Source organism: Chrysochloris asiatica, unplaced genomic scaffold (genome assembly GCF_000296735.1).
Source record: "Chrysochloris asiatica unplaced genomic scaffold, ChrAsi1.0 scaffold00001, whole genome shotgun sequence".
NCBI lineage: Eukaryota > Metazoa > Chordata > Mammalia > Afrosoricida > Chrysochloridae > Chrysochloris > Chrysochloris asiatica.
In genome coordinates, this window is record NW_006408519.1 from 7,516,174 (window position 1) to 7,530,678 (window position 14,505).

A 14,505-nucleotide genomic window follows, 5' to 3' on the forward strand; every position below is an offset into this window, starting at 1 on the left:
CTGGGCTCCTTCCCCATAAACACTGTGACTCTGCTCCTTCCCCATAAACACTGTGCTCCTTCCCCATAAACACTGTGACTCTGCTGTTGGAATGTAGTTTGCCCAACCTGTTGTTAAGGCCTGTGAAGTTGATTTTTGACTTATAGGGATTCCTAGGTTGTCATCTTGACAGGAGCAGATGGCAAGGCCTTGCTTCTAAAGAGCATCTGAATGGGCGGCAACAGCAAACCTTTCTGGTCAGCCGCTGACTGAATGATTAACCATTGTGTACAGTGTTCCATCCTAGTGAGAATTTTAAGCTGAAAATGGTGCTGTTAAGGGCCATTGAAACAGTTCTGACTCATAGCGACCCTGTTTAGGGTTTCCAAGGAGTTGGTTGGTGAGCTTGAACTGCCAAGCTTGCAGTTCAATCGGACCTTGTAGTCTAGTGCATTAGCCTATAGCCCAAACCAGGATTCTTGGAGGGTGTGTAAATGAACACGTGATTAAGAAAAGCACAGGTTGGGGGGTAGGATTTGAATAATCTTCAGTAATTGTCAAAAAGTAATTTCAATTATTTGGAATGTTTAGCTCTTTAATTTCTTAAGCAATTCACCCATTTTCTTCAAATACATTAATATATTGTTATATTAATGCCAAGAAAGATGCTTTATTTATTTAATGTGTGAACTAAAAGAACTATAAATAGATAAGAAAGTAAGAGAATAACCTGAACGAACATGAGTCCTGGTGGCATAGTGGACCGAAAGGCATGCGGTTCAAATCTACTAGTCACTCCCACCTGCCTCTCTGAAGGAGAATGATGAGACTGTCTGTGCCAATAAAGATTTACAATCTTGGAAACCCTATATGAGTTTGCTATGAGTGGGAACCAACTGGATGGCTGTGGGTATTCCACAAGGACAAAATTGGGTAGTAAATGATTTGTCAACAGTCATTGCTCCGTCTCTGTCTAAAGAAGGATATGGTTCTTTGTCCCTCATTAAGCAGCCCTGCACACTTAATGCCCTTAGAGGACTCCATTCAGGAAATGTCAAATTCAGTTCATAATGTAATAATGTTGTTGTTGTTAAGTGCCGTCGAGTCGGTTCCAACCCATAGCGACCCTGTACAGGGTTTCCGAGGGTGTAAATCTTTACGGGAGTAGAAAGCCTCATCTTTCTCCCGCGGAGGGGCTGGTAGTTTCGAACCGCTGACCTTAAGGTTCGCAGCCCGATTCGTAACCACTACGCTACCAGAGCTCCTTAATGTAATAATAGCAAACTTAAAATATAACTAAGATCATTTATGTAAAATAAATCATTCTTAGTTATATTTTAAGTTTGTAATAATAGCAAACTTAAAATATAACTAAGAATGATTTATTTTACATAAATGATCTCATAAACAGTATTTTTATCTGAGTTGGATTCATTTTTATCTATGATTACAGTCTTGGGTTAACTAACTTGCCCTGCCCTATAAGAAGTTAATTACAAGGCTGCCAAAGTTTTATATGGATTTGTCTCCGTCACCACTACACACCCTAAGAAACTTTTGACAGAGTTCTTTGCAATCACCTTCCAGGTTTCTGGAGCCCATATAAATTCCAGCACTGGCTATTTTTACCCCTGCTTTGCCCTCGGTTCCTGGGATCGGCCTCCCGCCGCTTCCCCTACAGTCTTGACAGTCCGGTCGGGTCCCGGACGGGGCGGGGCGGGGCAGGGCGGGGGCAGGGCTGTTCCATTAGTGCCAAGTTGGTGGGGGGGAACCGGATGGAACTGGGTCCGACTTGATTACAAGTCTCCCTCTTTCCGAACCTGTGTCCACTCCAGTCAGAATAGACTACTTTTAAAAGTTTAATGATTCCTGATTCGGAGTTTTAAAAGCAACAAGAAAAAGTTTTCAAAAACTTTTGTCCGGCTTCCGCTCTCCCAACACGGAGTTTCCGGATAGTCCGCCCCCGGGCCTGGCGAGGGACGCCCCCTCCCCTCCCCCCTGCTATGAGGCGCGCGGAGCCACAGCCCCCGGGTCCGGTAGGGTGCGCGGGCAGAGGCTGCCGCCGAGGAAACCGTCTCCCTCCTCGGCCCCTGCCCCGTGGCCTCCCTGCGGCAGCATGGAGTACCTGACCACCTTCACGGGGAAGAGCGGGCGCCTCCTTCGGGGCACGGCCAACCGCCTGTGGGGGGTCGGGGGCGGCGGCGAAGCCCGGCAGGTGCACTTCGAGGATTATCTCAGGAAACCCGCCCAAGGGGACCCTGGGTGCGGATCTCCGTCTCACCAGCCCCGGGTGCCGTTCAGCCCAGAAGGACCTGGTGAGCCCACTCTTGCCTCGCCTTCCGCGCGGCCAACGGCCAGGGGGGCGGTGGCCTAGGCGCGGGGTCAGAGTGCGTGGCCAAGCAGGCGGCCCACGCGAAGCAGGCAGGCGGGGAGCGCGGGCTCAGCGTGGGCAGGTGTGCCTGCAGCTGGAGCGGAGCCCGGCGGCTGGTACGGGTGCGGGTGCGGGTGTTAGAAGGGCTGCTCTGGGGACGGCCAACGTGGAGTTGTCTATGTCGTACTCTTCCTGCTTTCATTCCCCCGCCTAGTGTTTCGAGGGGAGGCTTGGCTGCTGCTTCTGGCCTCCACCGGAGGTGAATCTTGAACCAATTATGACACCCGAGTCACAGGTCTTTCAAAACGCCGTGCCGGGTTTGGGCAGCCTTTTAGGTGTTTGCCAACTGTTAGGATTCACTTCAGGACTTAAAAGTAAAAAAGCTAATTAATAGTTTGGAAAAGGGAATGCCTAGCTTTCGCTGACTTCTAGTTTTTTGGGGGTCATGTGTTTTGAAAGTGTTCGGTGCCTTGAGGTGGCAGCACCGTTTCTCAGTTACCCTTTATGCCGATGATGATGGTGTTAGTTGTCTTTCAACATGACGGCTCTGTTATCATCCCGCCGAAAAACAAATCCGATTTTACGGAATCGTTTAAAGCGCTTGCTTAACCGGGGTGATGAGGTAACACAGGCAGTAACGGGTGCCTATACTTTCCATAAATAAGCGGCAGACCTGAACCTTTATATTTTGGTTTATGCTTGAGAATTCTTTTAATGAGCGTGTTTTTGCTCTAAGGAAAAAAAAAAAAAATCCATGAAAATTTGGAAACTAGAGAAAAAAACCACATAAGGACTATAAAAAGTATCCCTAACCCCATGTCCTCCCATTCATTTGAAAGCAGTGAAGACCTTTATAGATCTTCATATCGGTTACGCGCTGAGGAAATTTGATTATTAAAATCCAACCTACGCTTGGCCCCTAGAGTAGGACCAAGGAAGCTTATTTTTCTGTCTAGTTTCATAATTCCCTGATCTGTAAACATTTGTGTTTATAGTCTTTAAACATACATTTTAATATGTTTTTCTCACTTTACATAGCATTTCTGTAGCTGTAGAATTCCTGCGTGTGGAATTGGTGGTGGTGGTGTGCCGTCAGTAGGTTTGCATGCGTATCATGGGTGTACATAGGGTTTCGGAGGCTGTAAATCTTTATGGGAGCAGAAAAGCCTCATTTTCCCACAGAGCGGCTGGTAGATTCGAACTGCTAACCGTGGGGTTTGAGTAACTCACTATGTTGTCAGGTTTTGCAGAGTTAGAAAATGAAAAAGACATCGTTTTAATTTGTTCTAAAGGGGACATTAACCAAGTGCAGATCCTTTCAGAGGTGGGCGGGACCAGGGATGAGGATTGGAACCTTAAAATATTTGGATAAAGGTCGTTTGGTGGTGTGGATTCCAACTCATAGTAAGCCTGCCTGTGTTGGGTTTCTGAAGCTGTAAATCTTTATGGAAGCAGAAAAAAGCCTCATGTTTTTCTGGTGGAACCAATGGCAGTTTAGAACTGACCGTGAGATTAGTAGCCCAACTGGTAACCACTATGCTACCAAAGTTCTGTCTTCCGTTGCCTAATGTTGTTGTTGTTAAGTGCCATCGAGTCGGTTCCGACCCATAGCGACCCTGTACAGGGTTTCCGAGGGTAAATCCTTACGGGAGTAGAAAGCCTCATCTTTCGCCCGCGGAGCAGCTGGTAGTTTCGAACCGCTGACCTTAAGGTTCGCAGCCCGATTCGTAACCACTACGCTACCAGAGACCTTTATATGTGACCACCTCTAGCTAGAAAATTCAGAAATTTAAGGGTAAGAAATTACAAAGTCCTATGGCCAATATTTTAATAAAGTATTATTGAATTTATACATTCAATTCAGTCATTCAAAAACATCCATTGAGCTCATACTTATATCTGATAATCTACATATTTCAGAGCAGCAACTTCAAAATAGTATAGAAATTCCTCTTACTGATATTGCTTTTTGAACTGGTGGTGTTAAGTCTGGTCGAGTCAATTCCGACTCATAGTGATCCTGTGTTGGGTTTTCTCTACGGGAACGAAAGCCTCACCTTTCTCCCGTGGAATGGCTGGTAGATTTGTAGTGAGCTTGTGCATAGCAGCCCAGCTCTTAAGCCACTGCCAGTAGAGCTCCACACCCTTTAATCCTCGTGTTAGTTGTAGACGACATGTGTTACTGAGTGGAACTGCTCCATAGGGGTTTCTGGACTATGAGTTGGAATTAACTGTATGGCAGTGGGTTTGATTGTTTTTGTTTTAACAGAAGCAGGTTATCAGACCTTTTCTTCTGACGTATCAGTGCCTGGGTTTGAATCTTTAGGTTAGCAATCGCAGCATGAATCATCTGTACCACCTGTTAAGTGCTATCGAGTCGGTTTTAACTCATAGCCATCCAGTATAGGGTTTCTGAGGAGTTTCTGGCAGGTTAGAACCTCCAATATTGAGTTTCAAAGTGACCTTGTGGTCCAGCGTATTATCCTGCAGTGCTACACCAGGACTCCCTGGTGGTTGGTGGTGGTTGTGTGCTGTGGAGTCAGTTCTGACTCATAGCGACCCTGCATAGGGGTTCCTAGGCTGTAAATCTTTATGGGTGCAGAAAGCCTCATCTTTCTCCTGTGGAACAGCTGGTAGTTTTGAACTTCTGACCTTGAGGTTAGCAGCCCAACTTGTAACCACTACACTACCAGAGCTCCTTGTTGTTGTTAAGTACCATGGAGTTGGTTCCAAATCATAGTGACCCTGTACAGGGTTTACGAGGCTGTAAATCTTTACAGGAGCAGAAAGCCTTATCTTTCTCCCGCGGAACGGCAGGTAGTTTCGAACTGCCGACCTTGAGGTTAGCAGCCCAATTCGTAACCACTACTAGAGCGCCTTACCAGAGCTCCTTAGTGATCTTTTAATACCCATGTTGTTATGATAACTGGTGTCAGTCCAATTCATAGCAACCATGTAGGCTAGAGTACAACTGCCCCATAGAGTCTCCTAGGATGTAATGTTTCTGGGCACATATTTCCAGTCCTTTTTTCCCTGTAGAGTCATTGAGTGGGTTCCAACTGCTGGTCTTTTGGTTAGCAAGCCAAGTGCTTAACCATTGTGCCACCAGTACTATTTTTAAATGTCCGTTTGTTGTCGTTAACTGCTGTTGAGTTCATTCTGACTAATTGTGAGCCTGTATAGGGTTTCTGAGGAGTGACTGGTGTATTTGAGAGGTTAGCAGTGACACATCAGGACCCCTTTAATGTACATGATGCCCCCAAATTTCTGACACAAGTTAGAGGTTTCGTGATGTAGCAGTATGCCACAATTGGGATCAGATACACTTTAGCATTACCTTGCTAAAAGAATTTGGGCAAGTTACTTAATCTCTTTAGTCTTTTATCTTGTTGATAAAATGAGATTGGACCAGATCTCAAATTTTGTCAGTTTTAGAGTTCTTTTTCATTTGGAGTCATATTCCATGAAAGTTATGGATAACAAAACTAGGAAATACCTTTTGGGGATAAAAAACATCTTATACTTCTGAAGTTATGATGTAGAGTTATAAAGACAGTTCAATAATTTCATTAATCTAGCCAGTGATAGAATAAGCATACAAGGAAAATATAAATTTGTCTTCCTTAATTTTAAATAGCCTTTGCTTAAAACAGGTCACCAATTATGTCTGGTGAAGTGATACTGGATTAGGTCTGAATTTGTAAAGTGGGGTGAACCAGAAATAAAATCAGAATTTGAAAAATTAGGGTCAACACCCTGCTTGAGACATGATCGCTTGATTGTCCTCTAAGAAAACAAAGGTAGAAGGCACATTATGTAGCAAGCCAATCTCTTTAATGGAAGAGTTAAAAACAACAGTGCCCAGTTTTTGGCAGCCTACTGGGCTGTTTTGAATGTGTGCATTCAAAATCTTAGCAGTAAACTAGTATGCCCTATCAGACTTCTGAAAGTAGCTATATGTTTCATACAAATCTCCCATTCCAGGGCTTCCACCATTTCTGGCTATTGTATCAGTACACTTACATTTTACAAATTTAGGTCTGTTCTGATTTCGCTGCATTGACTATAACTAAACGAACTGGAACTGGTTAAAAGTACTGGCTTAAAAAAGAAAACTTTACTCTTTGTAGCTGCCTACCAGATTGGTTTTGGGTATTCGGTAAATTCTTTGTATTTGTGACCTCAGAATAAGTATCTTGTGCGTCTGCTTAAAGGATTTCTTTTGCCCGTTCTGTGTGTGGCTACTTTAGTTCAGCGTTTTATAACAACTGCTAAGTTTCCTGCTGTCTGTCCCCCTTTCTTCCAATTCCTTAAGGAGCCCTGTATATTGTAGCCGCATTTCTTGCATAAATACTTTTCCACTTGTAGATTGACTGTACTCCAAGACCCCTTTGTTGTTTATGATCTTGCCCTCACCATTTCATATTCAGTAATTTTGTTGATAGTTTTACTGTCCAACTAGATAAAACTTTGGTCAAAACCGATTTTATAAACAAACCACTTACCTGTGACTACTATTGTTGTCTGTGTATCTCCAGGGAGGTTGCTCTTGCTCTTAAGCAACTTTTAATGCTTACTAGTTTCAACATTTTATCTTCCTCAGGAAAAATTATAATTGATACCTTGACATTTTAAGGGTTTTATCATACCATTGCTCTAGTTAATAAACATTACAAAGGAAACATTATTAAATGTTTGCTTCTACTTTAGAGCCTAAATTATTATTTCAATTGAAAAACAAAAAAAAATTTTTTACCTTAAACATAGCTCTTATTTGATTGGGGATGCTGTTGTTGTTGTTGTTGTTGTTGTTAATAGCCATTGTGTTAATTCTGACTCATAGCGATCCCTGTATAGGTTTTCTGAGGAGCAACTGATGAGTTTGAACCACTAACCTTGGGGTTAACAGTCCAGTGCTTATCATACAGCAGCACACCAGGACTCCACTAGATCATATCGAAATCAATAAATGTAGACTGATGGCACTTTAAAACAACAACAAAGTGAATCTGGAATTATGTAGGGCTGAATGTAAAAGGTTCCTGGCCTTTAAGGAACTTAAAGTAAGAACACTAGAAATTGTATTTTATTATATCATTTTACTGAGTTCATGATTCAAATCACAAGCTCATTAAAACAAATTATGGGCCAGAATTATTTTCACTCCATAGTCATTATAGGAAAATCCTAAATACTGAACGATCTGTACCTGAAGAACAAATTACTGAGATGTATGTTCTTGATACAAGTTAACTTATGATAATCATGAAAAATGTGTAAAGGAAGATATGGAATGATAATAATAGCTAACACTTCTATGCTATTGATAAGTGCTTTTGAGTTGGTTCCAACTCATTGCCACCCTGTATAAGGTTTCTGAGGCTGTAAATCTTTGTGGGAGCAGAAAGCATCATCTTTCTCCTGCTGAGTGACTAGTGGGTTTGAACGCAGACCTTGTGGTTTGCTTATCCTACAGAGCCACCACAATCCCCAACACTTCTATTATTGTCTTTGTTGTTTAGTGCCATTGAGTGGGTTCTGACTCATAGCAACCCTATATAGTGTTTCCAAGGAGTGGCTGGTGAGTTTGAACTGCCAACCTTGTGGTTCAAACTGACTTTGCAGTTCAGTGCTTTATCCCACAGTGCTGTACCAGTGCTTACTATAGGCCCAGTATTCTTAAGTACTTTATATATCTGTTTATGTATTGACCATCAACAATAACCCTTTGTTAAAAGAGACTACTAGAAAGATGTTTACGTGTATATTATTGACTATGCACAGGCTTTTGACTGTGTGGATCATATTATGGATAACATTGCAAGGAATGGGAATTTCAGATCACTTAATTGTGCTTATGCCAGAACCTGTATATATACCAAGAAGCAGTTGTTCAGACAGAATACGGGAATACCAAATGATTCAAAACTGGGAAAGGCGTCTGGCAGGGTGGTATCCTTTTACCATACTCATTCAATCTGTACGCTGAGGAAATCATCCAAGAAATTGGATTATATGTAGAACTGTTTGGCATCAGGACTGGAGAAAGACTCATTAACAATTTGGTATACGCAGATGAGACTTCCTTACTTGCTAGAAATGAAAAGGACTTGAAAATGCTTACTGATAAAGATCAGAGACTACAGCTTTCAGTATGAATTGCACCTAAATGTTTAGAAAACAAAAGTCCTCACAACTGGACCAATAAGTAATATCATAATAAATGGAGAAAAGCTTGAAGTTGGCAAAGTTGAATTTGCTGATGGTATAAACAGTTAAACACCTGACTGATAAACAAAAGGTTAATGATTTGAGCATATACAGACGATGCCTGAGAAGAAAGGCTTGATCGTTAATCTGTTGTTGAAAATCAGTCATTGAAAACTCTATGTAGCAAGTTCCACTTTTAGCACACATAGGGTCGTCCCATGAGTCAGAAGCCACTCAGTGACAACTGGTTCTAGTAACCCAGTACTGATTCTGTTTTTGGTTGTTGTTATTGTTAGGTGCCATTGAATCAACTCTAACTCACAGTGACTCTATGCCCAACAGAATGAAGTGCTGCCTGGTCTCGAACCATCCTCTCAGTTGTTACACTTGAGCCCATTGCTGCAGCCACTGTGCCAATCCATCTTGTTGGGGGGGAAGGGAGGAGACAGGGGAGTCTTCCATTTTTATTTTCTGACCTGCTACTTTACCAAGCATGATGTCCTTCTCCAGTGACTGGTCTTGTCATCTTACCTTCTAAGGAGCATTCTGACTGTACCTCTTCCAACACAGATTTGTTTGTTGTTCTGGCAGTCCATGGTACTTTTAATATTCTCCAACACAGTAACATAAATGGATTAATTCTTCTATCGTCTTCCTTATTCATTGTTCAGCTTTCACATACATATGAGGCTATTAAAAATACATGGCTCAAGGATCAGACACACCTTGGTCCTCAAACTAACAAGTTTGCTCTTGGACACACTAAAGAGATCTTGTGCAGCAGATTTGCCTAATGCAATACTATGTTAGTTTTCTTGACTACTGCTTCCATAACTGTTGAGAGTGGATCAAGCAAAATGAAGTCTGACAACTTCAATCTTTTCTCCATTTATAGTGATGTTATTTATTGGTCTAGATGGTCAGGGTTTTTATTTTCTTTACATTGAGGTGCAAGCCATTCTAAAGACTGGCCTTTCATATTCCTCAGTAGTCCTTTTTGCATTTAGCAATCAAGGTTGTTATCATCTGCATATTGCAGGTTGTTAATGAGTCATCCTCCAATCCTGATGCCATGTTCTTCTTCATATAATCCAGCTTCTCAGATAATTTGTTTTGGACACAGCTTGAATAAGTATGATGAAAGACTACAACGCTTTCCTGATTTTAAACCACTCACATTGTAGTGTTCCCGAATACTCATTCTTTGCAGTGTTGTCCAAAGTTTATCATGGTCCACACAGTCAAAAGCATTTGCATAGTCAATTAAAAACAGGTAAACATCTTTCTAGTATTTTCTGCTTTCAACCAAGGTCTGTCTGACATTAGAAGTGATATTTCTCGTTCCATGTTGTTGTTGTTGTTGTCAGGTGCCATCGAGTCAGAACCGACTCATAGCGACTCCATACACAGCAGAACGAAACAATGTCCGATCCTGGGCCAACCTCACTACTGCTGCCACACTTGAGTCCATCAATGATGCCACCTGGCCAATCCATCTCGTTAGAGGTCTTCCTCTTTTTCTCTGACCCTCCACCTTACCCAGCATGACATCCTTCTCCAACGATTGTTTCCTCCTGACAATATGTCCAAAGTATGAGAGACGAAGCTTAGCCATCCTGGCCTCCAAGGAGCACTCTGGCTGCACTTCCTCCAAAACAGATCTATTGGTTCTTTTGGCAGTCTGTGGCACTTTCAGTATTCTCCTCCAACACCACAACTCAAAGGCATCAATTCTTCTACGATCTTCCTTATTCATTGTCCAGCCTTCGCCTCCATACGAGGCTATTGAAAATACAATGGCCTGGGTCAGGCGCACCTTAGTCCTCAAGCTGACATCTCTGTTCTTCAACACTTTAAAAAGTTCCTGTGCAGCAGATTTGCCCAGTGCAATACGTCGTCTGATCTCTTGCTCTTGTTCCATATCCTTATTTAAATCTGGTTTGGACCTCTGGAAATTCCCTTTCATTGTATTCTTGCAGCCATTTTTTAATTATCTTTAGCAAAATTTTACTTGCATGTGACATTAGTAATATTGTCCAGTGATACCTGCATTCCATTGGGTCATCTTTCTTTGGAATGGGCATAAATAAGTATCTCTTTCAATTAGTTGGCCAAGTTTCCGTCTTCCAAATTTCTTGGCATGAATGAGTGAGTGCCTCCAGTGGTGCATCATTTTGTTGAAAGATTTCAGTTTGTAATCCATTGATTTTCGGAATCGATGTTCTTGGCTAATATCTTCAGTGAAACTTGGATTTCTGCCTTCAGTACCATTGGCTCTTGATCATATGCAACCTCTTCAAATGATATTAATTCAACATTATCCATTTCTTTTTGATATAATGATTTTGTGTATTCCTTCCACTTTGTTTTGATGCTTTCTGTGTCATTCAGCATTTTACACATAAAATCCTTCTGTATTTCCAGTTGAGGCTTGAAGTTTTTTCTTCAGTTCTTCCAGCTTGGGAAATGCTGAGGGTGTTGCTCCCTTTTGGCTTTCTAACACTAGGTCTTTGCACAATCCATTTTAATACTTTCCTTTGTCTTCTTGAACTGACCTTTGAAACTTTTTGTTCAGCTCTTTCATTTCCTCATTTCTCTCAGTTGTTTTAACTTCTCTACACTTAGGAGCTCTGGTAGCGTAGAGGTTATGAATCGGGCTGCTAACCTCAGGGTCAGTAGTTTGAAACTCCCAGCTGCTATGCAGGAGAAAGATGAGGCTTTCTGCTCCAGTAAAGATTTCCAGCCTTGGAACAGGGTCACTATGAGTCGGAACCAACTCCACGGCACAACAACAACAACACTTTAAGAACAAGCTTCAGAGTCTATTTTGACATTTATTTTGCTCTTTTCCTTCTTTGTCTTTTGAAGACTTTTTACTTTTCTTCATGAATGATGTTCTTCATGTTATAACACAACTCTTCTGGTCTTTGGTCATTAGTGCCTAGTGCAACGAATGTGTTCTTGAGATGATTCCAAATTCAGGTGGGATATGTTCAAAGTAAAATTTTGGCTCTGATGGACTTGTTTTAATTTTCTTCAGCTTCAGCCTGAACTTATATATGCGAAATAGATTGTGGCTTCCACAGTATGCCCCTGGCCTTGTTTTTTTCTAACAGTGTGGAACTTTTCCACCATCTATTTCCACACCTGTTTTTCCACACGTAGTCAATTTGATTTCTGTCTTTGTTACCTGGTGAGGTCCATGTGTATGGTCGTCTTTTATGTTGTTTAAGAAAGGTATTTGCAATGAACAAGTCATTGGTCTTGTAAACTTCTTATCATGCGATCTGATCTCCAGCATCAGTTCTATCACCAAGGCCATATTTACCAACTACAGCTCCGTCCTCTTTGTTTCCTACCTTTGCATTTCAATTGCCAGTAATTATCAATACATCTTAGACGCAGGTTTGATCAATTTCATAGTAAAGAAGTTGGTAGAATTTTTCAGTTTCATCATCGCTGACTACTGGTTTGTGTATAACTTTGTATAATAGTGGTGGTATTAACTGGTCTTCCTTGTAGGTTTATGGTTATTATCTTATTATTCTCAGCATTATACTTCAAGATAGATTTTTTTTTTAATGTTTTGTTGAGAATTATGTGATAGTTTACATTGGAGAACATTAGTTTTACATTCATCCTATCCTATATCATTGCCATGGTTACAGTCCCCTCCATGCATCATCAACCAGCCAAAGGGTATATACCCTGCAAGCCTGCCCCCTGGTTGTCAGCACACAGCCCCTTCCCTCTCTGGGTCTAAAGTCCCCAGCCACCCCATCTCTCCATATCTTCGTCTCTGCCTCCATCTCTAGTGTCACTGCTTCTCTGGGTAGGGTCCTGCTCTCCACTCTTCTTCCTTGAAGGTCCTAGGGACCTCCGCTCCTAGACTGCAAAGTTAATCACTCCCCTCCTTGCTACAAAACGTCTACCTTTACATTTCCAACCTTCACAAGCAGTCCTTATAACAATTATTCACTATTGTATCACAAGAGACGTATCCATATTTCATTTCATCAGCGCCACCTAGACCGATTGGATACCACTCAATGGACATTCTACCTTCCTCCATGTGCTCTGGTTCTAGGTTCCCACTTGAAAGCTTGTAAGCCAGTCACTTCCTGCCTTTGTAGCCCCCCACTTTGGGTAGCTAGTGTTCAAGTTGCCCATCCCTGTGTACTCTGTGTATGGGAATGATCCTCGCTGAAAAGATGTTCCCTCTTTTGAGCTACAGCATCTATAGGGATAGGTAAAATTCATCAAGTTGTATCAGATTACTCTTTTTTTTTCCCCCTCTTCTTTCTTCTTCTAGTTGAGCTCTGATCATTCAGTCATTGAAGCCAGGTCAAGTGGGTATTATCTGCAAGTGTGGGTGTTCTTGTGCATATGCCCTCTCTTCTTATCAGCTGGACACTTCACTCTCCACTCTAGTCCTCTGTAGCTATGTCACTGACTCTGGGCCCATGAGTCCCCAGGTCTTGCCACACTGCTGGCCAACTGGGTCTCCACCCGGGTTCACAGGAGTCTATTGAACATTGTAGGGCTTAGCTTCAAGGTAGACCTTGAAATGGTCTTTTTGGTGATGAATGCAATGTCATTCCTGTTCAATTGTCATTCCCAGCATAGTAAACTATATAGTTAGATTATAAATGGACAGTAGCAGTCCATTTCAACTCACTAATGCCTAGGATATCAATCTTTATGTGTTCCATTTAATATTTGCCAGTTTTCAATTTTCCTAGATTTATGCTTTGTGCATTCCATGTTCCAGTTATTAATGGATGTTTACAACTTGTTTCTCGTTTTGAATTGTGCCCCATCAACAAATGAAGGTTTCAAACGTTTTATATAATTCAGGTTATCTTGATCAACTCTACTTTGACGAGGCCCCGTTTTTCCCAGTTTTATTTTGAATACCTTCTACTTGAGGGGCTCATCTTCTGGTGTTATAGCTGACAGTATTCTGGTGCTGTTCACCATGTTTCAGTGTTCAGTATTCTGGGGCTATCTGCTAGTGTTCCACATCAGATTTTCACTGGCTAAACTTTCAGAAGTAGTCTGCCTCTCCTTCCTAGTCTACCTTAGTTTGGAAGCTCAGTAGAAACCTGTTCACCATTGATGTACCCTGCTGGTATTTAAAATACAGGTGCCATAGCTTCCAGTATCAGCACCATGAAAGCCACCACAGTGCAAGAAACTGATAGATGTCCATATGTCTAGTAGCTTTTTATGTTGTTTAAGAAATGATATTTGCAGTGAATAAGTCTTTCATCTTGAAATTTCTGTTATGTGGTCTACAGCATCATTTCAGTCACCAGTGCCATATTTTCCAACAACTGATCCTTTCTCTTTGTTTTCAGCTTTGGCATTCCAATCTCCAGAAATCATCAATACATCGTGGTTACATGTTTGATCAATTTCAGACTGAAGAAATTGTTACTGTTGTTAGGTGCCCTTGAGTTGGTTCTGACTCATAGTGACCCTGTATAGGGTTTCTGAGGAGCACCTGGTGAGTTTGAAATGCTGATCTTGTGGTTTAAACCAACCATGAGGACCAGTGCTTATCCTATAGTACCACACCATTACTGACTTTTATGGTTGTTGAGTAAATCTGAATAATAGTATTAAATGGTCTTCCTTGAAGGCATATGGATATTATCCTATCACAGACAGTGTTGAACTTCAGGATGGATCTTTAAATATTCTTTTTGAAGATGAAAGCAACCCCATTCCTCTTCAATTTGCCCTTACTGTCATAGTAAACCATGTGACTGTCATATTCATAATGATCGATATCAGTTTATTTCAGCTCACTATTGCCTAGGATATCTTAGGCATTAGTGAGTTAAAATGGACTGGTATTGGCCATTTTGAATCTGATAACCACATGGTTTACTATGCAGGGAATGACAAATTGAAAAGGAATGGTGTTGCATTCATCGTCA

The 14,505-nt window shown here is 41.6% G+C and overlaps 1 protein-coding gene across 1 annotated transcript in view; it reads left to right on the forward strand.

The window, feature by feature from the left end:
* Nucleotides 1-2,095: 2,095 nt before the first annotated feature.
* OXR1 (oxidation resistance 1) overlaps nt 2,096-14,505 on the forward strand; it is a 141,228-nt gene continuing 128,818 nt past the window's right edge. The window contains 1 exon segment of the mRNA XM_006830824.1: nt 2,096-2,294. Within this exon segment, the coding sequence (XP_006830887.1) occupies nt 2,096-2,294 (199 nt within the window).